The sequence below is a fragment of the Cryptosporidium ubiquitum genome (assembly GCF_001865345.1).
Source record: "Cryptosporidium ubiquitum isolate 39726 chromosome Unknown contig_11, whole genome shotgun sequence".
Lineage (NCBI taxonomy): Eukaryota > Apicomplexa > Conoidasida > Eucoccidiorida > Cryptosporidiidae > Cryptosporidium > Cryptosporidium ubiquitum.
In genome coordinates this window covers 297,663-320,042 of record NW_021639812.1, presented here as the reverse complement: position 1 = coordinate 320,042, position 22,380 = coordinate 297,663, and the positions used below count along the sequence as shown (strand labels likewise).

At 35.4% G+C, this 22,380-nt stretch overlaps 9 protein-coding genes across 9 annotated transcripts; 2 read left to right on the top strand and 7 right to left on the bottom strand.

Moving 5' to 3' along the window:
- Positions 1–107: 107 nt before the first annotated feature.
- On the bottom strand, positions 108–2,404 carry cubi_00129 (SWI SNF-matrix actin-dependent regulator of chromatin subfamily protein; the record flags this gene model as incomplete). The annotated part of the gene is made up of 2 exons (XM_029017143.1): positions 108–154; positions 214–2,404. 2 exons carry the CDS (start codon positions 2,402–2,404, stop codon positions 108–110), a joined length of 2,238 nt encoding a protein of 745 aa, XP_028875722.1.
- A 609-nt stretch (positions 2,405–3,013) lies between these two features.
- Positions 3,014–3,665, bottom strand: cubi_00128 (uncharacterized protein; the record flags this gene model as incomplete). Its single annotated transcript, XM_029017142.1, has 2 exons — positions 3,014–3,440; positions 3,511–3,665. The coding sequence occupies 2 exons, from the start codon at positions 3,663–3,665 to the stop codon at positions 3,014–3,016; spliced, it is 582 nt and encodes a 193-aa protein (XP_028875721.1).
- Positions 3,666–3,859: 194 nt separating this feature from the next.
- cubi_00127 (cleavage stimulation factor subunit 2) lies at positions 3,860–4,851 on the bottom strand (the record flags this gene model as incomplete). The annotated part of the gene is made up of 2 exons (XM_029017141.1): positions 3,860–4,758; positions 4,821–4,851. The coding sequence occupies 2 exons, from the start codon at positions 4,849–4,851 to the stop codon at positions 3,860–3,862; spliced, it is 930 nt and encodes a 309-aa protein (XP_028875720.1).
- Positions 4,852–5,457: 606 nt separating this feature from the next.
- On the top strand, positions 5,458–8,547 carry cubi_00126 (uncharacterized protein; the record flags this gene model as incomplete). The annotated part of the gene is made up of 1 exon (XM_029017140.1): positions 5,458–8,547. One exon carries the CDS (start codon positions 5,458–5,460, stop codon positions 8,545–8,547), a length of 3,090 nt encoding a protein of 1,029 aa, XP_028875719.1.
- Positions 8,548–9,084: 537 nt separating this feature from the next.
- Positions 9,085–9,888, bottom strand: cubi_00125 (uncharacterized protein; the record flags this gene model as incomplete). Its single annotated transcript, XM_029017139.1, has 1 exon — positions 9,085–9,888. The coding sequence occupies one exon, from the start codon at positions 9,886–9,888 to the stop codon at positions 9,085–9,087; it is 804 nt and encodes a 267-aa protein (XP_028875718.1).
- Positions 9,889–10,041: 153 nt separating this feature from the next.
- Positions 10,042–11,424, bottom strand: cubi_00124 (uncharacterized protein; the record flags this gene model as incomplete). The annotated part of the gene is made up of 1 exon (XM_029017138.1): positions 10,042–11,424. The coding sequence occupies one exon, from the start codon at positions 11,422–11,424 to the stop codon at positions 10,042–10,044; it is 1,383 nt and encodes a 460-aa protein (XP_028875717.1).
- Positions 11,425–11,751: 327 nt separating this feature from the next.
- On the bottom strand, positions 11,752–12,966 carry cubi_00123 (uncharacterized protein; the record flags this gene model as incomplete). The annotated part of the gene is made up of 1 exon (XM_029017137.1): positions 11,752–12,966. The coding sequence occupies one exon, from the start codon at positions 12,964–12,966 to the stop codon at positions 11,752–11,754; it is 1,215 nt and encodes a 404-aa protein (XP_028875716.1).
- Positions 12,967–13,331: 365 nt separating this feature from the next.
- cubi_00122 (uncharacterized protein) lies at positions 13,332–14,449 on the top strand (the record flags this gene model as incomplete). The annotated part of the gene is made up of 3 exons (XM_029017136.1): positions 13,332–13,337; positions 13,398–13,548; positions 13,608–14,449. The coding sequence occupies 3 exons, from the start codon at positions 13,332–13,334 to the stop codon at positions 14,447–14,449; spliced, it is 999 nt and encodes a 332-aa protein (XP_028875715.1).
- An 80-nt stretch (positions 14,450–14,529) lies between these two features.
- cubi_00121 (uncharacterized protein) lies at positions 14,530–22,155 on the bottom strand (the record flags this gene model as incomplete). Its single annotated transcript, XM_029017135.1, has 1 exon — positions 14,530–22,155. One exon carries the CDS (start codon positions 22,153–22,155, stop codon positions 14,530–14,532), a length of 7,626 nt encoding a protein of 2,541 aa, XP_028875714.1.
- Between the last annotated feature and the right edge of the window lie 225 nt (positions 22,156–22,380).

The window sequence follows — 22,380 nt, the reverse complement described above, 5'->3', positions numbered from 1 at the left end:
GATTTCTTCCTCCAAAGGCATTATCTAAGGTCAATTTGGATTGGCAACAATTAAAGATATTTTCTTCTATTGTATCTTTGCAAACCAGCTTGAATATTTTAACTTGTTTACTTTGGCCAATTCTGTGAACTCTGTCCTCTGCTTGTTTCTCTATCTGAGGGTTATAGTCAAGGTCCATCATAATAACAGAAGAAGCCACTGTAAGATTTAGACCTTGCCCAGCCGCCTTTGTTGAGAGCAAAAACAACGGAACCTCAGTATTCTGAAACTTTTCTATCATATTTTGTCTCTCCAGAATTGGTGTGGTCCCGTCTAGCCTTAAGTAGAAGTTAGGGATATTATACTTAATTTTTATATACTCTTCAATAATGTCAAGTAACATTGTGTGGTGGCAAAAAACAAGGCATTTTTCCTTATTTCCAATTACTGTACTTTGGATTATTTCATTCATCTTCATCAGCTTGCAACTTCCATTGATAATTAAATCATCTTCAATTTTGAACCTCTGCAATACTGGAGAGTTTTTCATGGTTAGTAGCCTACCCACAAGCTGGTGAATCTCATAGTCGCAGAGCTGAGTAATATGTTGTTCTACTTTAATCCTAGGATATTCTCTAAACTCTTCCACATTCTCCGACAAATAGTCAACCAGCTCCTCTATTTGCTTGTTAGTATAATGACCTTGGTGTAACAGGGCGTGGTTGCAAATCCTTCTCATCCTAAATATAATCGAATTTACATACTTAGGGTCGTAGTGGTGTTTTGCTGATTCTTGAGACTTTACTTGTTCATTTTCTTCCAGCTCTAAATCATTGTCTTTGCAAACTACTATTATGTCATTTGAGTCGATACTATCTTCGCATTCCTTGTCATTTTCATAAGTTGAATCTCCAAAGTGGCGGTTTACCTTATCTTGAATTTTTCTTTGAATTAAGTTGATTAGCTTCTTCTCATTAGAAGAATCCTGTTTGAAGGTTTTTTCTAACATATTGTCTTTTGGATCATTAAAAGAGTCCTTTTCCATATATATATATCCTATCTCATCATTATATTGCTTCTTTTGTACTTTGGTTAGCTCACAAAATTCGATGAATGTGTGCTTCTTAGGTAGGCATGATAACACATCTTGCTTAGACCTCCTAAGAACGAAAGGAGCAATTATTTGTTGAAGAAACAAGACCTCTGAGTTATTATCTTTATAATTTTCTCTTTTTGAAATCTGGCGCTTATAACTATTGTATGCATCCTCCAATAAATCAGAATTGAATACCTCCGGCATCAAAAAAATAAGCATGTTAGTTAGCTCTGAGATGGAATTGGATATTGGAGTGCCAGTCAACAGCAACTTTCTTTCTGATTGAATCTTCTTGCTCATAGATTTGTATCTTTGTGAGGCCGAGTTTTTTATGTTATGAGCCTCGTCCACTATCATATACGAAAATTCAAAGTGTTTGAAAGCCATATTGATGTCCATCTTATTACTTAGCATTTGGAAAGTGGTTATAATTGCATCCACTTTATTTTCCTCATAGTCTTCAAAAAGCTGGTCAGCAATTTGTCGTCTTTCCTTTTGAGACCCATGGTATTTAATTGCTCGAAGCCTTGGAGCCCAAATAGATATTTCCTTTGTCCAATTATCTAATAAAGAGGCCGGACAACTAATTATTACAGGCCTTAATAACTTGTCGGAGTCAAATAGATACTGTAACCAAACACAAGTTTGAGCAGTTTTACCCAACCCCATTTCATCTGCAAGAATACCATTATATGAATTCTGGTGTAAAGCTAAAAGCCATGAAACTCCGACTATTTGATATTCTTTCAATCTAGTATCTCCAAAAGAGTTGATATATTCGAATATTTCGCCTTTTCTTAACTCATCTGTAAGGCTGCTAATATTGCAATGCCCATTCTTAATATTATCAGTAATTTGACTTTTGGCATCTTCCTCTGCATTACTACCTACAAAAAAATCTACAATTCCCTTCTTCATCTTCAAGGAAATATCCAAGCAAAAAGAAAGAGCATCATCTTCTCTTTGCATTAACTCCCTCAATTTCTTTGTCTCCTTTTCCTCTATAATTTCTCCGTCTTGAGAGCTGTTCTCCGAATCACTGAAATTGCTTTTTCTAGCAGAATCCATAGAAGAAGGGGAAGACATACTTGATGAGTCAGAGACATTTCTTGCGCTCCTCTTTCTTCGAACTAAACGTTTAAATCCTTTGTTAAGTTCCTCATCTTCTCTATCGGAGCCGTCGAACAATGATGGATAATTATCTGAGTTCATATAATTGGCTTTGTTTTCGATATCAGTGTCTAGATTACAGTTTATATCTAATTGACCTTCTTTTTTGCATTTCTCTTCAATCTTTATCTTCTTGATAGATGCTAAGCTCTGTTTCATATTAGCATATTATATCTTCACGGATTTCTAATACTAGATTCCTGCCTATTTTCAGCCACCAGACCTTCAATATCCAAGTTATCAGAGACTTAATTCTATGGAATACACGAATATGAATATAAATATTTATTTATATTTCCTAACTAATTAATTATGTTTTTAATTTTCTTTTAACAAGAAAATTTGGATTTTTAATAACAATGTCGTTTGATTTTCCCTCATTAATTATACCGGCACCAATTCAGTAACAAAATAATATGCATACAAAATCAGCCCTAAACACAAAACTCACAATTAAATCCTTGTTATTCATTAATAACAAAATCTAATTCTTTTTAATATGTAAGTATACTCTCAAGGGAATTTCTCATTTTTTTTTTCATTATTCTATCAATAACTTTATATCATTAGCTTTCTTAAATATAAAAATATATATAAAGTTTTCTTGAATTTCATGTGGGCGAATATTTAGAAAAAGGATAATATAATTTGGACAATGGTTCGAAGATGCTGATCGAAAGATTTAGAAAGTTAATTTAGAAATTTTATTGAACCTTTTATTTACTAAGGACCAAATATCGACTAAAATTAATAACAGTTATGTATAATTCAATCAGTAGCCTTGTTCCTTGATTTTTTTTCTAGTAACTCTGTAATCTCAGTTTTAGAGGAAATAGCCAGGTCAATTTCAATGGCATGCTCATTTATAAGTTCGTCCAACAGTTTTTCAACCGAATCTTCTGTATGCATGCATTTTTCCTTCCCCGCATTTTCTCCAACCATTTCGGGCTGAGAATCTTCGATAATACTAAGCAACTGGGTAATTTCTTTGATCTTGCCCATATTTGAGTATCCCATAACTCCCTCTTCCGAAAGTTGCTTTTTCAGTCTTGGAATAATATCTAAAAGCTGTTTTGAAATTTTTTCCTTTGATGATGCTTTTTCCAGTCTGGCACAAAGTCTGTCAAGCTTAGAAACCATTAAGAGAAGTTCTCTACATTCTTCTTGCATTCTCAATGAGTTTTCTGCATAAATCCTGAGAAAGTAAAATTTCAGAGAGGTCATAGTATAATTTAATTGCTAAATAAGAGTGTTTTCCAACTTACTTTGATAGTTCCGCTTTTCCAGAAATTAATGCATCCTTGGCCTTCTTCCTTTCTGCTTTTGAATCTCTGTCCCTCTTATTGTATTGTCTCTCCAGCTCCTTCTTCTGTAATTTGAGTTCAAATATTGAATCATCAATGGATATTTTGTTTCCCATATTTGAGAAAAACAAAAACATTGGCGCCAATACAAAAACCAAAAATATTTGATTACCATCGTAGTTGATTAAATCTTCAGAAGGTGAGAAATAATCTAGTAGTAATAAAAATAATAAAAGTGTCAGAAAGTTATAATATATAGTATTCATACTAATTCCTATATTAATAATGCAGTAGTATATAAACTATTTCTCTAGTTGATTAACCCCCTGTTTTTTAGCACTTGTTGTATCGCAAGAATCTTGGACTTTTCTTCTTCAGTCCACTGAGCAACAGAATTTGGCTGGATTGAAGCCAAAGCCTGAAGTAGTGCAGGATTTGGGTTGCTGGCAATATCTTCAATAAGAACAGAAATATCTCCACCCAAACTTTTTATATTGATACTGGTATTATCGTTTCTTGTGTTTAATACTTGAGTTCTAATGCTGTTTGCTTTGTTAAGCTGTTCTTGGTTTAGTGGAACAAATGGCTCATTGACCATGCCCAAAATAAATTGAGCATGAAGAAGGGCATAACAGAATTGAGGGTTGTCTAGCAAAATGCTTCTAGCAGTTTCAGGGTTCTGAACAACAAGCTTTTGCATATGACCTATTAAATAATATAACTGAGAAATTGTCATACCTTGTACAAGATGAATGATCTCTGAAGAAATATTATCAAAATTTGCGTTGTTAGTAGGGATTGAAGGTATTGATATTCCATCCTCCTGAATTTGCTGAACATGATTTGATGTTGTTAAAGATATTGGATGATGTAAAGCCTCGGTTCCTTGTTGTCCAATTCCAATCCCACTTTGTGCTGTTGCAGTTACAGGAGCTGTACCAGATGAATTATTTACAACTAAATGGTTATATCTACTTCTCATATCCTGACTTGCCCAATCAACTCTAATAGATCTTCCTCTTAATTCGTACCCATTAAGGCTTTTAATTGCCATAATACAAGTCTCGATATCACGATACTCACAAAAAGAGAATCCGCGGCTTAACCCAGTGTCCTTATCATGCACAATCCTTATTGATAGAACTGGGCCAGCTGAATTCATAACTTCTCTTAGTTCATCCTCTGTAGCGTCAAATGGCACATTTCCAACTAGGTAATAAAAGTTAAATTTGATCATCTCTTTTGCTAAATTAGACCTTCTCAAAACTTACCCCAAACCTGACTTCCTCCTGAAGAATGCATTGTAGGAATTTAACACACTTATTCGAGTTTTAATATAAGTATATATATTTATATGTATTTATATTATAAATATCTTTATAATTTCTTCCTGCAATTTTATTTGTCCTTAATGGCATTATTTGTTCAAAGTAAAAAATAATTTATTGATATTGGCGCCAAAACCTTAATGATTATTTTTTAACTTTGAATCAAGAATGTTTTTTCTAAGCTCATGTAGAATTTTGGCTTGGAAAAAACTATTTTAGCATTAATGTAAAAAATTTTACCGCTACTCGCATTCCTTTCTGTATAATTACTTGTATCTTTTATGCACATTCTTAATAATCAAAACTTGTTATATCAAAAATAGCTTTGATCAAAATATTGAAATGAGAAATATTAGTTTATTATCTAGAGATTTAAAAATATGGGCTTATTCAAGTTTTCTACCTTTAAATATTCATTTCTAGATTGACCTTTTTTTAGGGTCTTGAGTGCTAAAGTTTATGCGGTATTTTATATTGCATTTATTAGCCACCATTGTTTGCCATTTTCTCTTAATAACTGTGGACTGAAAGCTTAAATTATATAATGTTAGCATATATAGATTAATATTAAGAATTAATTATGTTGGAAGATGTTGAAATTACAAATACAATTTCAGAAACGGATGAAGATGTGACTATATTTTGTTTTTGTGATAATTCTGAGCTTAATGGTTCGATTAATTTCAAAAAATGGGTAATAGAGGGGATTGAAAAATACTTATTGAGTGAGAGTCATACAAATGCAGTGAGTACAATTTTAATTGAACTTTTGAAAGATATTAAATCCTTTCAAAAAATCTGTATTAATTTAAAAAATCATATTTGTGATAATTGTTTAAGAAGACTTTCAGGCGCACAAAAGTTGGAAGAGTCTGAAGTGGAAGGCTTGATTTACTTTATAGGAATGATATTTACTAAGACTCAGCTTCAAATTTCCAGTATTAAATTGGTAAAACTAAATAAGGTTAACTCATTTTTACTGGAAATGGTCCAGAATTGTATTCGTTGCAAGATAGCCAAGATTGAATCAATTAACAATGAGGATTTTGTAAAACATTCGAATATAGTTACTGAACTAATTATACAAGTTTTATCGTTCGGAATTATACAAATTTCTCTTAAGAATTATGATGATGCTTATGTTGCATTAAATTATATCGCAAAGAATTATCCAGATATCGATAGATTGTTAGATTGTCTCAAAGAAGCCATTTTACTATTATTCAAAGCAAATGAGCCAGAGTCTCTAACAAATAAATCCCATCAGTACTTTGCAAAACTTTATTTATTTTATCCGCATATTATACATTGTATGGTTAGGTCAATATTATCCTTGAATGGAATAGATCTGAACCAATCACCTTTATCAAGCATTATAATTGGAGCTCCCAAAAATTTAGAAGTTTATTCCAGGTGCAAAAATTTGCTACAAGAATGTTTTGAATTGAACAAAAACTTTATTAATTATGAAATTGGATATACATTATCCAGACTTTACTTTGAAATAGATGTGAATGCTGATCCAAGCATTAATATCATGGAAAAATTACTGGAAAAAAATCCATTTAATGATGATTTTAGATTCTATTTAGGGAAGTTGCTTTATTGTAGAGCAATTGAAGCCAGAAAAAACAATTCTGAATTGAGTTTGGTAAAGTCCATTTTAAAAAAAGTAATATTATATATTCCACAATCTTCAGAAGTTTATAGTGACTTGGGGGTGATATATTACGAATTAGGCAAGGAGGAAAAGGCAATTTGGTGCTTTAAGCTTTCAATCCACTTTAATCCTATGAATGTGAATGCTTATGATAGTTTTGGGGTGATTCTTAGAAGGCTAGGATTTATTGATCAGGCAATCTTATGCTACGAAAGGATAAACCAAATTAATCCAAACTGCATTAATACATTGAATGTTATTGCAGCTTTATATGGTAATATTGGTAAGATTGATGAATCCTTTGAATATTTTAAAAAGTGCTTAGAAATTGATCAGGGTGTTCCTGATGTATATAATAATCTTGGAGTACTTTATAGAGACTGTGGAAACTTTTTGATGGCTAAAAACTGTTTTTTAGTAGCTCTAAACCTAGATCCTAACCACAACATGGCTTTCCAGAATTTATTATATATTCTGAATTATTTTATACCATTAAAAAATCAAAAAATCATTGGAAATGTAAGAAAAAATTCCATCGAATTAATAATTAATAACTTAAAGCATTCTGACAAAAGTCTATGCCTAGATATCAGCTCTACACCACAGTCATATGTTTGTGAACCTCCCATTTGGATAAATAATTCTGATTATTACGTTAATTACCGAGATATGTATGATTTATCATTGGAATGGGGAAACAAATTCATCGAAATGCACAAGGAAATCAAAGATCGTCTTGATAAGTTAATTCCTATTCCAAAGATTCCAGATATAAAGTCAATCTCAGAAACGGAATTGATTAATATAGGTTTTGTTGGTGCGGAATATTTTCATCATGCAGTGGCTTTCTTCATTTTAGCTCCCATAAAATTTTTAATTGAGAATTTTTCAAAAGATGCAATCACAAATTATAGCACAACACATGTCTCAAAAATTAAATTGAATATTTTCATATATGACAATTCTCCCCATCATGACTATTATTCATGCTATTTCAAGGAGCTAGTTTCTAGTGAAAATTGGAGAAATATACATGGGAAAGATCTAGAGTGTACTTCAAAACTTATTCGAGCTGACAAAATCCATATTCTCTTTGACTTGAGTGGCCATACTGTCAATAATTGTTTGTCTTTATTTGCTCTAAAAAATTCTCCAATTCAAATCTCTTGGGTAGGATATCCAAATACTACTGGGCTAAGACACATTGATTATCGTATTACTGACAAGATAGCTGATCCTGTTAATTCAAAACAAAGATACTCTGAGAAATTAATTTACCTTCCAAATTGCTTTCTATGTTATACATTACCAAAGATTCAGCACCCACCAATATCTGAACTTCCTTTCAAAAAAAATGGATTTATCACTTTTGGTTCGTTCAACAGAGTTACTAAATTACATCCCTTAACAATAGATCTATGGGGAGAAGTCCTGAAAAACATCCCTAAGAGCCACTTGCTACTGAAATCCAAGGCATTTAGCTCACAATCTTGTTGTAATTTTTATCTTGAAATTTTCAAATCAAAATACAATGTAGAGCCTCATAGAATTTCTTTAATCCCTTTAAACAGCTCCTACTACACACATCTCGAGCTTTACAATGATGTTGATATTTCTTTAGATACCTTTCCATATACTGGAACAACAACAACATTTGAATGTATTTTTATGGGAGTCCCAATAATTACTTTAAGTATTGATCAATCCGAAAATTCCCAAGTAGATTCTTCAGATATATATACGGAAATTTCTTCGTTCCATTCTCAAAATGTTGGAAAGTCTATTCTAACCCATTTGAACCTAAAGGAACTCATTGTAAGTAATAAAAACGACTTTATTAGAGTTGCTTCAAACCTTGCAAATGATACTGAAAAATTGATTTATTATCGCTCAAACCTTCGTAAAATACTTAGTGAATCCAAACTTTGCGATGGAGAAAAGTTTTCTCACGACTTTTTTGAATTAATTTTGCATACTATTGCATGCCACGATAAAAATCTATCTGCATGAATATAATTCAGTAAAATATATGACGTAAACTGCAAACAGAATTATACACATATTTCTCTAAAATGTCAATTAAAAAAGTCATTTTCTCTTATAAATTACTAATTATATATTAACTTTCTTCTAATGCCTTTTTTCTATACTATTGTGAAAATTACCTTTATTTGAAAGTAAACAGCATACTTAAGGTTTTCTAACTTTATGATCATAGGTATAGAATCCGCCTAAAATCAGAAAGGCTAGTGTACAAATGAGTATTTTGTCAAAAAAGAAAATTAATCTAATCGTAGCTTAAAAATCCCATCAGGGTCCCTAGAGACAGCCCGACTCTTTTCTAAAATAAATAAGAAAATCCGAATCCTCCAAATCATATAAATACATCGGAATTGAACATAAAATCACAATAATAAACACCAAAACAAGTTAGTAAGCTGAATGTAAAGTAAGATATAGAAGAAAATATAGTAATGATAATCAATTATATTTCTAAAGTAATGTGATAAACAATCTTAGAAACAGGATTTCTAATATATAATCAAATCATATTGAAAAAGGAAGGTTTGCTGGTGCAGGAGAACCAAGCAGCTGCTCCATAGTAGCCTGCATTTGGAAACTAATTCGTCCAAAATCCGGATCATTACGAAGAGTTTGTGAATGAAGCAGCATTGCGGCTTCAATTTCGTCAGAACTCAAGTTAAACTGTTTCTCAACTTTAGAGCCTACCCAAACCTGTGCGGCAATAGTTAAGGTTTTAACATCAAATTGATCTTTATTAGCTATAAAAATGTATTGGTCTACGAATTCCCTTAGTTCTTTTAACATGAATTCATTAACTTTTATGAGCTGTTCACTACTTATATTTCCTGCTCGTTCCGTCATAGAAGTTGGCCCGTGAATCCCCATGATCTTTTCTATTGCGCTACTTATACCCTCGTCATTATAAAAACGTTCTACCAAACGGTCAAAGTCCACTAGAGAAATTTTCCTCTTATCTAACGGGTCTTGAGGAGACGCATCTTTAACTTTGTCATAACAATCCTGAAGAGATTTTGGGGGATCTGCAATGAAGTCTCCAGTTAAAGAGCGCATTATTTTTTTTAAAGAGTTTTGGCTCTCTAGAATCTCATTAAGCAACAATAACATGTCTTCTCTAGTAAAAGTATCAAGCGATCCTTTTACAGGATTCTCCGGTATATCGTCTGTTACTGTAGCTTGAACTAAAGTTTTAGACTCATCCTTATTTTCAGAAGAGTCATCTCGGAATAAATAGTACAAAAGGGCACCAATTACTGCCACACCCCCTACTAATGCTGCTGCCGTTCTGATCTTGGAAGAACCCACCATGTTAAAAGGTTCCCCTCTCTTAAAAGCTGTCTTAAATCAACCTCTAAATCCTACTAGTGTTATTATCGACGGAAACTTCTTTTTGGACCAAAATTTACAATAACTTTCGAGCCTGCCCAAGTATCGATTATTATCCCCCACGTCGCATCAACCTTAAAAAAGGGCGCCATTACTAAGACCAAAGGGGACCAAATTACCGCCATAGAGCCCCGCAGGTTTCCCATTGGATTTGTCAGAAATGTGGTGATCTGGCGCTCCACCTCTAGTTCTCGGTCTTCTTCCTAATCCCATATTTGGGGCCCCGAACCCACCAATTCCAGGTTGAGAAAGAAATGTATTTGGAATGGCACCAAAATTGCCTTTCATTGGGTGATCAAAGTGCGAGTTATTTATGGAAGGGCCATTAGTCTTGCGGATACCGTTCATATTTCGCCCTGAGAGTCCGTTACCATTGGGTTGGAAATTCTTGTTATCTGCATAACCACACAACTTCTCATACATTCTGCGTTCAATAAAGTCCCTGGCCTTCTGACGGCCGAAAGCTGATCTAGAGAAAATCAGAACTCTTTCAAGGACATTTCCTTTATTTTCATCAATAAATATAAAGGTTCCTGTTTCATCCTCAACACGTCTTAAAAAGCTTCCCTTTGCGCCGGTCACGTATCCTATCACGTTTTGCGGAATTGAAACAACAGTTACATCTTCTCTAGCCCTCGTGTCAACGGAGACAGTTGATGTTCTCTGGGCAATAAGCCATGACAAGTATTCCTTGGCGCGCTTTCTCTCGCTTAAGTCTCCATGAATAAATGCAAAGTTTCCTACATATTCAATAATTGCCCCACTGGATGCGCAAAGTCTCCTTCTTGTATTCCCTTCCTTCCCTACAGCATAGCTGAGATCTTCTGTCTCAATATGGACAATATCTGTGGCCAAGTCCTCGATATTATCATGTGACTCCGCTTTCAAATCTTTCGTAAAATGTCCATTGATTTTTTGCTCAATATAACACATAACCCTCAGTTCTGCAGCCCTTCTATTTCTAGCAACTCCAAATATTGCCAAAATATATTGTGATTGACTATTGCCATTGCTCATTGGGACTCCATTATTGGGGGGGGTGCTGTCAGTAGGGCACTCTTCCTCTGGCCTACTGAAGAACATCAAAGTACCAGAATCCTCCTCTATTGCTCTAAGTCCTTGACCTTTCTTTCCTGTTATATATCCAACACAAAGAGCTGGTACATTAACTATTGTAAGGTCATCCCTTGAATCCGGTGTAACATCAATGGTAACTGGACCATGTTTCTGCTGTACTAAATACTTGAGATATAGATAAGCCTTTTCGCGAGACGCTGCATCTCCATTTATCTCAACTCTGGCTGTCTTACTGTCATCCTGAATAATCGTAATGGAGGTCCCGGAAACAGCTGCGAGCTTTCTTCTTGTTCTTCCTCCGGTTCCAACTATGAATGACGCGTCTGCAGACTCTATCTGCGCAATTGTTTGGTTATCACCAACTTTCAGAATATTCAACATGTTTGTCAATGAGTCCTGTTTCCTAGCTAATTTAATTGTAACTTGGTTCTTTCGCCTCTTTCGTATTCTTTTGCTTTATCCCTCGGGCATGTCTACTTGGCGCCAAATATGGTTGCCCCCCAGGCTGGTACCACTTTTAAAAATTAGAGGCGCCAACATATTAATTACTATAAAATAATGCAAATACGAAGCGGAATATTATGAAGAATATATAGTTAGAGGAAGTGAACAATTTATTTGGACTAAACTGAATATGTTTGCAACCTGTTTAAATTGTTGTACTTTGGGTTTCTAAATATTACTAGAATCTAACAGAAAAGACATTTCTTATTTCTGTATATTCTGGGTGTTGATTCCTTTGCCACTTTCGTTTTGTTCATCTAGCAGAATGGACACGGTGCGGGTGATGTCTCCTTTAGTCTTATGTAGAATTTCTAATATTTTTTTGTTGTCCTCGAATCCCATTTCTTTGACGTCTGCTAGTAGCTTTACATAGTCGATCGGACTTCCAGATTCACAAGTATTTGATTCGGACTTTGAATATGTTGACTTTTGAGTTCCTTGCTCTCTCGCCATCCCTAAAGAGTATAAGGTGTGTCTAACCAAGCTAATCTGAACCTCTAGATGCTCTTTATCTTCTCTGCTTAGTGGTTGGCTTAGTTGGATTTCATATCTAAGCTGATCTTCCACATACTTCTCACGGAAACCAATCAAGAAAAGTAACTCAAGGCCTTCATCTATACTCATTAATACATTCTTTAGCGTATTGCTTGTAGACTTAATACTTCTGTATCTCAAATCATTTGGATTGCTTATAATATTGAACAGTATCGTTTCCAATGTTTCTAAAACTTGTTGGCACTGCCAACCGTATTTGTTAGAAACAATATTTAATTTTTTTGACAGCTCAGATGTTCCTTCTGAAGATCCTGATGATCTAGAGTGGTTGCTGGTATGATTAATTCCTGTGGAGCTTGACCCTGAACTCAAATAACTAAACTCTTCTGCAGTTTTGTTTATCACGTTTGAGGGGTTGATGCCGTTTGTGTTCCAAACATTTGCAACTGAACGGATTGCCTGACTCTTCTGAGCTTTTTGGAGCATAGGAAGAATCATTGAACCAAAAGGAGTTCTCATAACCTCATTTGGCAAATCTAGAATATAAGAGGGAATACCTTCACCTAGCAAAAACTTAACTATATTATCTGAAAAATGATTACAGTTGTGATTTAAAAGGTCATACTTTTCGCTATTGAATTCATTGGAAATTGATTCCAAGTGGCCATTTAGTTCTATCTGAGTTTTTCTTGTGGCTCCCAATGTTAATGTTCTAATTGGCTTTAATCCATACAGCCTGGTAATTTCTTCTGGTCTGACGCAAACTATTCCGCCCCCATAAAAATACTCATACCCATAAACTAACACTCCTGTGTGATAAATTGCTTCAATTGTCCTTCCTAAAAGCATTGGAGATAACTGGGAAGCCATTCCATTACTTAAGTCGTAAATATGAAGTTCCACTTTTTCCCCTATCTCACTCATCTTCAATTCTTCACTGAAACTCAATATATTATCCTAAACCAATAAATAAATATTCCAGTAAAAACTAACAACTAAACTATAATCAACTTTTAATCCTTATGTTTTTATCAACAAGTAAATTTCAATCTCCCTCTATCTGACTCTTATTTTATTTATAATTTACCTTCCCCACACTTATTTAGCGCCATTTCATTTTGGTTGACTATTTTTACAGTCCCGAAATGCTTTTTCAGCCAAAGAAGGACAGGGCCATTACTTATTTCCAAGAATACTCATAATGAATTAGATTTATAGTTAATTTATTTTAAAACTATTTGATAGAAATGTATCTTGCTTTTTTACTGTTACAATTACTTATTTTTCAAATGGAGGTGAGTTTTGCATGCAAACAAATGCGCTAAGAAATCAAATAATTCCGTAATTTTTGAAAGGCTTCTCGTCAGTATGGAGATACGGAAGAAAGCTCGCTGAGGCAAATCCAAAGGTCCTGGCCTGCTCTTTCTGACTGGATTTGTGAGGAGCTCTATTGTTCGGGTCTTCGAATCCCCATTAATTTTGGAACTAAAACAATATGGGGGAAAGGTAAGCTACGTGAAAACAGAATCGCAAGGGAAAATAACCTTTAAATCTATCAAATTTAGGGAAATTGGAAGCATCTGACGATGAATACTACAGGTTACATATAGCTTCTGACGACTCTGAACCAGTGGACCCCTTTGAGAGTAAAGAGTTTCTATTGAATTCCGTGTCAAAAATGACAAGTAGTGCCATTAGATTTGGTGTTTACCATTATGTGAACAGGAAGGAGGCTAAAGAGATGATCTCTGAATCATCTAATAGATTGGATGAATCTGGCAAACATGAACACTCTCAAAAAAAATCCAGTAAAAATAAGTTGAGACCAGAAAAAGAGGCTGAAAGCCAAAAGGAGAAAAGTGAGAGTAAGATCAAGTATTGGTGGTCAAAATATATCCGAAGGCAAAAGAAAAAAAAGGAAGAGAAATCAAAAGAAAGTCAGACACCTGCATCTCAGAATCAAATTGATAATTATGAATATTTATTATTTGGCTCAAATCCTAATAACCAGCCCAATTCAACATCAGCGAATTTTCAAGCACCAAGAAAGCTGTTTATACAGGAAATGACATCGAACGAGGGTATTATGAACTCTAATTACGATGGGAACAAGATACGCCCTGAAACCTATGTACCACTTGAAATTAAGACTTCCATATTTGCTGCATACTTTGCAGCAGAGCCTGTTGTAATTCACTTCTCTAAAACGATTACTAGGAATAGACGGGTTAGATATGGGCAAGAAATTGCCGTAGCTGAAGCATTCCCCAGAACTATTAATAACTCATTGTCAAGTATCATTTTGGCAAGATGCGATGGTACTATATCCATTATAAATCAGACCAAGGGACTTCCGATCCAATCCACTCGTATGTTTCTTGTAATTACATGCAATGATACAACATAAGTCAAAATCTAGTGTGAATATTTTGTATAATTAGATATTTGGAAGAAATTAATCTTTTCTACCATTATCTGGATCATAAATTATTTATTTCTAAAGTGATTTCTATTCACTGGTTGGGCGACTTTTGAGAATTGATTGAGCTGATTAACTAGTTGAGCTTTTATCTTTCTCTCTTCCTTTGGATCTGCCCTTGGCTGAATATGGTAAACCTTTGGATTTCCATCTTTACTCTTTTTGTGTAGTTTTCCAGGTTTTGGAATCCCTGATCCAAGTCCCTTTGATGGCCTCATTTCTACATAACTATCTTGACTATTTGTAACTTTCATATCATTGTAATAGTCGGGATCTGTTAGCAAGTCGTCTCCAGGGCTCAAAACAAGTTTCTCCCTGATATGATTCCCAGAATCTGCGATAATGTTCCTTTTTACTCCGGAGATCTTAGCATTTAAAGCAAATCCACCCATAACTATGGATTCATCTCCTGTCATTTTTTTATAAGTATTTTGTAAAGAGTTAGATTGATTGTGCATATGAGTGTTTAGTCCATAAGAACCAACAACTGGCCCAAAAGATTTTCTAATTCTGGCAGATTCCTTATGTAAAGGTTTCAGACCTACCTCCTTACCCATTGGGTTCTTGGAGCTCTCTCCCAAGAAGACACGGCTACCTCTTCCTCTAGTGGCCTTAGACTTCCCAATTGGACTATATAATCCTTGGAATCCTGGTAGGGTTTTAAGGCTTTCCGGCGGGATAAAATCTCCATCTATAGATTCGTAATAGGCTTCGGCTGCTTTCCTACAATAGAAGTTAGCATTGTGTTTTCGCTCCTCTTTTGTTTTCCCAGAGATTCGGGTACCTGAAATTGCTCTGAATTTTGCATTAGAAATAACAGAGAAACAAGCTTCTGTCATTGCTCTTACATTTCCCATAGATTTTGGATATAAATCCTTCGGTCTTTCTATTGGAATCCCTGCTACCAAATTTGACCCCTCACTTGCGGGCAAAAGCTTTCCTAATTGAGAAATTACTGTCCATTCCCTATCGGCCAGTCTAGAACTTGCCAACTCCTCTTTAGTTATAGCATTTTTTTTTGAGCTTTTTTCAGGAGTACCTTCTGAAATTGAAGCATCTGAAGAAGGACCGCTTTTTTCTCTGCTAGGCCTTGTCTTTCTTTTTGACTGTTGTGGAATTCTGTCAGGATTGCTTCTGTTTCTAGGTTTTATGCCCTTTATAATGTTTTCCTCTTCATTTTCACCTTCAGTTCCTCCAGTGCCTTGAGAAATTAAATTATTAGAAACCAATTCTTTATATTCTCTCTCTATCTGATCAAATTTATCTTCTGTGTGATCCACTTTTTTGCTATTAACTACTTTCCCACCTCTGGTTCCAACCTTGATCCTTTTGACCTTGGCGGTCTCCCCATAATCTCCTAAAGGTAGAATTCGTCCACTTCCACCAATATTCTTAGTAGAATCGCCACCGTTCTGGTTGACAGGTTTGCTATTTTGACTTTCAGAATTTAGGTTTGGAATCTTCGGAATAATTGTAGTTTTGGCAACGTCTGCAATATTTCCTCCAAAAATAGACTTCATATGCTCCAAAGTTTTACCCGCCAAAATAGTGCCACTGTATGAGTCATGCATATTTTCTGACGGTATATTTTTATTTGCAATGTGGTGTTTCCAAGGGTATGGAGCGGTTGGCGCCCAAACAACATTATTTTTAATAGAGCCAGGTTTTCCGCTTTTAGGATTAAGAAGATTGATTTCAGCGGAGTTGAGACTATCCATGATATTTTTGCGCATACTATTCCTGAAATTATCGTCTTCAAAGTCTTTTTTATATATTTCCCATCTAGAAGTGATGTACTGGTCCATATTAAAACTGTTTAGTTCAGGGACCTCTTCGCCCTGCTCAGGGTAAAGCTCGTATAATGGGTCTCTTGGATCAGGTCCAATCCTAGGTCTTGTTGCAATCATGTCAAGAATCAGTGCATATTCTGTGGCTGATTTATCTTGATTAGAGTAGTTTACGTCACCTCTTGCCTCGTCGGTAAAATACTTGTAACAGACATCTCTACAAAACTGAAGTAGAGTTTTTCTAGAAATGAACTGAAATTTGTCTTTGTTAGATTTTTCATTTCCTTCCTTTCCAAGCATTATCGCAGAAAATAGTTCATAAGAAACTAAAATAAAGCTTGCAAGATGATTATTATCCTTCGAATCAAAGGCATTCTTTAGATCTTGTCCTGCAATCTCGGGATAGACGTTTTTAAGCCATGCTGAATCTATTCCAAGCACTCTATTCATCCTTAGGTATTTTTCTTCATCAATTCTCTTTTTAGCAAGATCTATGATACTATTCCAACGCTTTTTGTAGTCTAGACCAAGTGGATTTCTTAACCTGAATCTTCTGCTAACATTGTCCAGATCATTTAAAACAGCAACTTCGTCGATTGCATCTTCGTTCAAAGCGTGGTCCATCTTTTCTTGGAAAACGTATTCAGACGCAGTTCTACAATACTCCTTTATAATATCTTCAACATTTTCATTCTTTTGTAGATCAGGAAAGACAACTTTTTGATTCGATGGAATGTTAATGTCTGTTGCCAAAGTTTGAAGAGCAATCTCACACTGAGACAGGAATTCCTCCATATCATAACTTCCCTGGAATATAGTGTGGCGTACAAACCCTGGTATTTTATCAATCCTGGAAACAGGACCGATTTTACCTTCAATATCTCTTTGCTGAAGTTTGGAATACTTGGTTGCCAAATTTGCGATAACTCCCCATTGCCTATTTCTCTCGAATTCTAGAATTGCTCCAGGATAACTAAATCCACTACCTTTAAAAATGGAAAGCCCCTTTTTGTCAGAAATATGTAGAAATACATCCTTACAATATGAATCAAGTATCTCAGATTCGTCTTTGTCACCACTTCCAAAAACTCTAACTGCAGTAAGAATTTCCTTTAATGTTAGTTCTTTGCTTGAAGGTAATTCGGGGTTCGTTTGCCCTTGCAACATTGTTATCACTCTTTTACAATCCGGCACAAACTCTTCTGGGCTTCTTGAGCCCAGCCAAATGTCTGGAGGACTCAACGGAAGATTTGAAATTCTCTGTTGCCTTCCCAGCAATAAATCTATATGCATCTGATTGTATATTGCCTTCCACAAATTTTCTCTAGAATTTATATTATTAGAGAAATATTCATCTTCCCCAGCATCTAAAAAGCCTCCCATCTGTCTCACTCTCTCTCTAACTTCTTCGAAAAGCTGATTAAAGTTATCAGGCTCGTGAATTTGTGCCTGCTGAAAGTAGTCACTCAAATAACCCCAGTTATCCTCGTTTAAGGCCCAGGTTATAGCGTATTCAAGATTCAAGTTTTCATTCAAGTAAAAAAGAATCCACTTTCTTATGTTCATCTTGTTTTTGTGCATAAATTTTAAGAATTCAATCAGTAATTCTCTATTTTCTTGTCTTTCTCCATAAAGTGCAGAAATAGGATTCGAACTGTCATCCTTTTGTTCATACCCATTCATGAAAGCATCTGAACAAAATTCTCTTGCTATTACTCCTTGGTACTCTGGAGAGACTGTTCCCCACTCCAAAAGTCCTTTTTCACTCAATCCATGCAATATCTGTATGCATGCAGGTACAAAATGTCGCCTTTCCACTGACCCAGGAAAATATTCCTTAATTTCAGCATATTCTGGAAGCCAGATAACTCTTCTGATGTTACGTCTTCTATCCACTTCGACTTGTGAAAGGATCATTTTCCACTGTGAGGATGCATCTCCGAGTGAGAAAACAACGGTTTCTCCTTCTTTCACTTGGCTATTTTCCTGTTCCGTCTTGTTATTATGCTCTACCGCAGAGAGAGAAGTTTGAGGGTCCATTCTAGGCCCAAGGTCTACGATACCTTCTTTCTTCTTCTGCTCTTTAGAAAGCTTATATCCAGAGTTATAGGCTTCGTTTGCGACATGAGTACACCACCTTTCAAGCTGAACCTTTTGCTCCACCAAGTTTCCCTCTCCTGAAGAATATAACTTTCCAGAAATTCTTAGATCCGGCTCATTTCCTGATTTCCATAGAGTCCAGATGAATGCAAAGCAGTAGTCTCTAAATTGTACAATGTTTCCTGTCCCTTTATAATTTAATAAGGAGCTGATTGGTCTTCGCCTAGGCAAGCCTGTCACTGCTGGAATCCAGGTTGCATACTTGTTAATATTGTCCACATTTGAAAGTTTATACATCCAAATCCACTCAATTGCTCCAAAGAACGTGTCTGCAGCCTCCTCACAAACTTTCCTTATTGCCAATTCAACCAAAGCCATATCATTTGTATCAACTTCCATCTTCATTAATTCCTCTTCCCTTTTTGTAATGTAGAACTTCAATGACTCTATACACCTAGTTTCATAACCCACCTCTCCTTCCCTGGATCTCCAGAAGCTTTTCTTAATTTTCTCCTCTTCTTCCTCATCTTCTGGAGAAGGGTTCACATTGTATCTAAATGAACTTAAAACATAACTTTCAGGAGGAACTGGGTAAATCCAATATATTGTGGTGCTCTTTTTGCTCTCCTGAAGCCTCATTACAGCTTCTACCACTGAGTTCCACTGAGACTCTGTGTCTGTCTGAATCTGAAGAAGGTTCTCCATTGAATAATCCGTGTTTAGCCCATCAAAGTATCTTTTAGAAGATTCCAAACAGAATTCAGAGAGAATTTTCTCCATATTTTGTTCAGTGCTGATTGGCTTCAGAACACTGGACCTTACTGAAACACTCCCTTCTCTATATAGCTTACGTATTATTCTGAAGCAAGCTATCCTAAAAGTTGCTCGAGAGAACTGAGGCATATTCCATTCATTAGGAATTGCTTCAGGCAAGTGTGTTGGGGTTTCTACATTATTTTTAAGATCCTCTTTATTTTGATCCAGAATTGCTTTCCATTGCGAAAAACAGACTCTGGTGGGCTTCAAATTTGGAAACCTGGGGGTGTAACTCAAATTGTTATCTATGCTCCCTACAGAGAAGTAACCAGGGGTACTTTCCAAGTCTTGTGCACCTTCAAATAATAGGGATTGGTAACTTACTTCCTTATAGTTTGTTACTCTTGATTTATAGCTTGTAAAGTCAAAGTAACCCACATTCTTTAATCTTGAATCAAAATCTGAGATGTCCTTATTAAAGTACTTTCTGGCTGCCTCATGACAAAAACGCTCCAATTTAGACTTATCCATAGAGGTTCCCTTGTCTTTATAATAGCTTGTGGATATATGAGGGAATACTTTGCTCAAGAAAAGGTCGTAAATAACTGAGCAACAGTTAATCCTCATTTCATTGAATGTTTCAGCTGCAAAGTATCTGAAAGGGGCATATGGTCTGTATTTTGGTAAGCCATAAACAATTGTCGTATTTGAGGGCATTTTAAACGGTGAGTTGGAAGAAAATTCAAAAATGTAACTCCACTGTCTATTCCCAAAGTAATAGTCTGCGGAATAATTACAGAATTCATTTAGAACTTGCTCCTCATTTGGTTTCGCCATGGGCAAAAGCTCATATCTTGGAGGATTCTCTCTAATTCCTTCCTTTATTAGATCCACACACAAATTACGCAGCTCACTCATTTTCTTTGGTTTTGTGTCAGAACTAAACTTTGTGGGGAAATCTTTTGAGAAAATCTTAAACCTCTTCAAATTCATATTTAGATCTCTATCTTGTTGTGTAATGATAGCTCTCCACATCGTCCAGATCTCAGGATCGTCAACAACGACTTCATTAATATTTGTTGATAAGGCAGCGGCAAGACCACCCTCATAATCATTTTCTTCCTGGTTAGCCTTGCGGTTTCTGGATGGGCACTCTTCCAATTTAGTGGGGACAAGAGAGAAGCTTTGATTTGGCATTCGTTGAGGCATGAAGTTTGGCAAACGATCAAAGGAGGAAATTCCAGATGATCCAACACGGGATTCAGAGTTCGAAGCCAAACTTTCTCCTACAACTTGAAGGAGATCTACATTTGGGTCTCTTGCAACTAAAGAATCAGTAATTGCTCTTACCTCACGGTTCCAGTACAACTGAAGTTCGGGATCTCCCAAGGCGGTTTCTGTGTAACAGTATACTGCAGCAGATATGCAAAAGGTGGTTCTGAGAAACTCTGACTCGACTTCATCGTTTGAAGGGGAAGTGATAATTTGCCTGTTTTCCAAAGTTCTCAATGCTGAAATACAGTTTTGATACAGGCTCTTCGCATCTCCGCTCAAAGGAAAGAGAGAGGGACTAATCTCACTGAATTTTGGAATATAGTTAAACCTCATTTTGCCTCTTTCAACCTTCCAGGTGGTTTTGTCTCTTTCAACCTGGGAGGTAATACAATCCCACTCATCCTGACGCTTTTGAGGTCTTAAAGGTACTTTATCCATTGGAATAATGTGAGATAAACCCTCTATTCCGGGTTCAGTACCTGGGATAGGAGGGCCGAGAGGCAGTGGTTGCATCTCAATATCATCTTCTTCGGCCTTTTTAGAGAGAGAGGCATTCTGATTCTGGCTTTGATTCTGTTTTTGATCTTGTTCTTCAGAGGCTTTTTCGTCCAGCTTTACATGATTTTCTCTAAATTTCTCCCTGGTTATTGCGAGGTTCTTCATTCTATAATTGTTTAGATTTTGGTACTTTGAACGGGCAAATTCAAATTCATACTTTTGATCATTTTTTCTAAATGGAGCTGGAATGACGTCTGAGACTAGCTTAATTTTTACCAGGTCGTTAATGAAGCTATCTTGTTTCTTTTTATCTATAGGTTCGAACAAAGGATCAAGTCTTTGATGTTTTTGAGCACCTATTGAGAATTGTTCAGGGAGAGGAGGTGGTGGAGGTGGTGGAGGTGGCGAAGGAGATCGTACAGGTTGTGAATTTATTGAAAATGTTGGTGAAAGGGGTGTTGGAGGAATTGATGAAAGAGACCCTGGGGTTGGCGTTTGAGCTTGTTTTGAAACAGAATCGTGAGAATTTTGAAGTAACTGTGGTGGCTGGTAAATGTTTTCTGATACTATATTGGATTTATAATCCGAAAGACCTTTTAATTCTTGTTTTTTACTCGCATATTCCATATCCAGTTGAGAGAATAATAGATCTGGGTTGTTTGAATTAGAAGAGAAAGGCGCAACTGAAAGGGAATTGTCTTCACTTTGGGCATCAAAAGGAACTGAATTGACATGAGATAAAAATCTATCAAGTATTAGAGAATTGTATTCGCGATTATCACCTCCTGGATGTTTATTTTTTTGAAATTGTCTAAGATCTAGTTTTTTTTGTGTTGGATAATAGCTAGATACTACTTTCATAGAATCTAGAGATTTGGGGAGAAGTGAAGAACCGTAAGAATTTTCGGTTGATTGATCATTTGCAGTAGGGGGGTTGAACTGAATACCTGGAATTGTTCCATGGTCTTGAAAAGTAAGGGAATTAGCTAAAATTGACTGGTCAGTTTTAAACGCACTATCTGTAGAATCTCTTTCGATTTTGGGGTATTTTCTTTGAGTGAAATGCACTATTTCATTTGCATTAGGTTTTCCGTTTCCGTTAATAGATGATAGAGCTTTCCCAGAACTGAGGATAATCCAAAAAAGAAAAGCAGGAAAAAGTTGGATAAGCAACCTAAAGTTAGCATTCCTCTTCCAGCTCTTTTTATTCGTTGCCATTTGGTTGTTTAATCTTTTGTACGAATAACAAAGATCTATTTAAATAACCAAACAGAAGAAAAAATGCGCCTGACTTTCTGACTTTCAGTAAATCAGCCAAGCACACTAACAGTTGTCCTGATCATTAGAAAATTGATTTATTTTTTGTATTTCTTAACTTTTCGGAGTTTTTCAATTTTCCTAGTTCTCGCTCACCAAAAATTTAGATCCTATTATTTTTGGCGC